The following is a 3589-nucleotide window of genomic DNA, read 5'->3' on the forward strand; positions in this document are numbered from 1 at the left end:
TACACAATCTATAAAAATATAAATATTCTTTTTATATAAAAATATAAGTGTGTAAATAATTATAGATTACACATATGAACATACACATATACAAGCACACATATTTATATGTATTTATATATAAATGCATAAATGCCTAATATATTTTAAAATTAGTATGTTTGAAATGTTAATTTGACAGATTTTATACTGTTCTTATTTTATTACGAAATTAGGGAGCGGTGCACTTGGACACGGTGCATTTGGACATAGCCAATCACAACACCGTGTGATTAGAGACATTTGTAGGGTCCCTTGGAACAGCGACTTGTGATTGGACTGTGTCCAATTGCCCCGTGTCCAACTGATATACACCCACGAAATTATAACATAAATCCAATATTATTATAGGTTAATGTTTACTACACGTGAGATTACTAATACTTCTTTTCATTAATTTAATATCAGTAAAAGTGTAACAGATCATTTATTCATATATTGATATATAAGGAAAATAATATGCGCTAATCATTAGAATAATAATTACGTACGTACCAACTTTTATCTTTTTATTTCTCTTGAGGACAAAGTATCACCTCACGTCGCTATGAAGCTAATCCGATTACTGCTGAGACAGTTTTTACTAAAATCTGATTAAGTTAGGGAATTTTTTGAAATGGGTCGATTGTGTACCACTGTTTAGTCGGATTTCCAATCCGACAACTTATCGTAAACACCCAATATGTTGTTTTTTCATAAGAGCTAGAAGGTTATTACGGAAAACAGCATATTGATTGGCTGTCGCGTGAACTTCCGCCGCGCAGCAAGCATTACCGCGTTTTGTGTGCAGAAGCCATTAGGCTAATATTCACGTGTCGTACGACAAGCTTTTTGGACGTTCATTGGTTGACAAACAGAGAACCTAGAAATACTCTATTCGCCAACCAATAAGCGTATTCGAAAAGCTTGTCGTACGACACGTGAAATAGTACCCTTATAGCTCCTGAGAGTCAATTCTATATCTTGAAACAAAATGAAAATTACAAAAGTGAGCACATTCACTAGACACCGACCAATGAAATTACGAATATTCTAGTATATTTGCTCACTTTTGTAATTTTCACTTCGTTTCGAGATACAGAATCGTCTCCCTGCATACAGGACGCGGTAATGCTTGCCGCGCGGCGGAAGTTCGCGCGACAGCTAATCAATATGCTGCTTTTCGTAATAACCTTCTAGCTCTTACGGAAAAACAACATATTGATTGGCTGTCGCGCGGATTTCCACCGCGCAGCAAGCATTACCGCGTCCTGTGTGCAGGAGCCATTACAGAATTCTAGCACAGGGCTGCGTTTCAAAACTCTACTCGATGGGTAGAGTAGCATTTAATTGACCAATAAGAATAAAGATAACTAGAATTTTTTTATCATGATTGGCCAATTAAATGTACCCTACTCATCGAGTAGAATTTTGAAACGCAGTCCAGTAGTCCGGATACGAACCATATCACAAACGCATGTATTGTTACCGAGCGTAATCGACGTAGTTGACATCCATTTTCTCAAGAGGCGCATCAGAACAGTCACCCACTTTCCTATGATAACTGCTCTCAGGCTTCTCTTTGGTAATAGTTGTCAAAATATACTATATTGGTATCATTTGTATTCTATTGTCATGAATTGAATTTGGTTCATTTGAATAACAAACGGTTGTATTTCGACTTTTGTATTTCAAGGTGGTATCGTGGGCACAATTATTCGTGTTATAGATAGTGTTATAAGTACTTGTGAAAAGCCTGTTGAGGCTTTAGTACGGCACAATGATGCATAATCGTAGGCGAGGCAACAACTTTACGTATGTCAGTTCGTGCGTGAAATACATGATTTTCATGCTGAATTTCGTCTTTTGGGTAAGCAAAATTATATTACTATATTTACAGTTCGCTGTTTACAATAGAATGAAATGTAACAGCCACATCTATGCCACTCTACTAATTCCTCTAAACTATAACTACAGTAGTTATAGTTATGTTCTGTTATATTTTCTTTTTGGAGATAAAACAAAAAACAAGATATTAAAATTAAAAATAATATTGATCTTAATAGCACATTGTTTCATACAAATGTTTCATACAATAACATAGTAAAAAATTTTTTTGTCTAGCTGTTTGGAGGATTGCTAATTGGTGTAGGTCTCTATGCATTTGTGGATAAGTGGCAAGCAACTGGGTCTGTCAGAGTAGAGAATGTTTATGATGTGGTCTTGAATATTTCTTTAGTGATGCTGATAGCAGGTGGAGTGGTCTTTGTTGTTAGTTTTGCAGGATGTGTAGGAGCTCTTCGTGAGAATACATGCCTTCTTAAGTTTGTTAGTTTTGCATATAAAAATATATCTTTACTATCAATATAAAGCATTATATTGATTAATTGAATAACTTTCAGTATTCACTATGTCTTCTGGTATTTTTTCTTTTGGAAATGGGTGTGGCGGTAGTTGGTTTTGTATTTCCACATACATTGCAGTCTCTCTTGGAAGAATCATTTACTGACAAAATAATTCAAACATATAGAGAAGATCCAGATCTACAAAATTTCATCGATTTCGGGCAACAAGAAGTAAGAACAAGAAGTTTGAGACTTGGAATAATTAAATAATATGTTGAATTATATATATAATATATATATATATATATATATATATATATATATATATATATATATATATATATATATATATATATATATATATGTGCTAATATCTGTGAAATTTTTTCTTACAGTTTAGATGTTGTGGTTTGAGTCAAGAAGGATATCTGGACTGGGGAAAGAATGAATATTTCAATTGCACTAGTCCTAGTGTAGAACGTTGTGGAGTGCCATTCTCTTGTTGCATAAATGCTACTGATATATCCGTATGTCTATTATCTATTACATTTACATGTGGAATATAAGATAAATAATTAAACAGTTCTTTTATTATTTTTAACTCTAGAATGCTCAATGGAGTCATTTTAACTTCTTTAAGAACTTGTCACCATTTTTCTCATAATTAAAAAAAAATCTCTCGTAACTTAATTATTTTTAAAATAGAACATGTTGAAAGAATAATGGAAGATTATATTGTGATAAATTAATTTGTGATTTACCTTGGATGTATAAGAGATATTTTAATATCTTTATTTGTCAGTATTATAAGGATAGTATACAGTTATTATTAAATTTTAGTTTTTTTTTTAATTCTGATTAAGTTTTATTTTTTAATTCTGATTAAGTTTTATTTTGTGTCTATTCACCAGTTTCTTTGTACTAATTATAGAGAGATAATAAATAATAATAATTAGTCATTGTAGAAAATTATTAGTGGAAAGTTGTAATCTGTTTATGATATATAAAATATTCATATTTTGAAAATTATATTCTATATAATATAGCATGTTGAAAGATATGCATAAAATTATATTCTATATAATATAGCATGTTGAAAGATATGCATAATACCCAAATAAGTACTAAAATTTGTAATGTGGGACAATGTTCCGGTCATATATATATATATATATATATATATATATATATATATATATATATATATATATATATATATATATATA

The 3589-nt window shown here is 31.0% G+C and overlaps 1 protein-coding gene across 2 annotated transcripts in view; it reads left to right on the forward strand.

Moving 5' to 3' along the window:
* The first annotated feature begins 1420 nt into the window (after positions 1–1420).
* LOC116851365 (tetraspanin-33-like) overlaps positions 1421–3589 on the forward strand; it is a 5869-nt gene continuing 3700 nt past the window's right edge. The window contains exons 1-5 of one of the 2 annotated variants that reach the window (XM_032830697.1): positions 1421–1603; positions 1715–1888; positions 2143–2346; positions 2421–2594; positions 2759–2890. In XM_032830697.1, the coding sequence (XP_032686588.1) occupies positions 1799–1888; positions 2143–2346; positions 2421–2594; positions 2759–2890 (600 nt within the window). In that variant the 5' untranslated portion in view covers positions 1421–1603; positions 1715–1798. The other variant, XM_032830698.1, reaches the window with a different exon arrangement.

The sequence above is a fragment of the Odontomachus brunneus genome, unplaced genomic scaffold (assembly GCF_010583005.1).
Source record: "Odontomachus brunneus isolate Ranch 3 - 2012 unplaced genomic scaffold, Obru_v1 Obru_scaffold_173, whole genome shotgun sequence".
Classification (NCBI taxonomy): Eukaryota; Metazoa; Arthropoda; class Insecta; order Hymenoptera; family Formicidae; genus Odontomachus; species Odontomachus brunneus.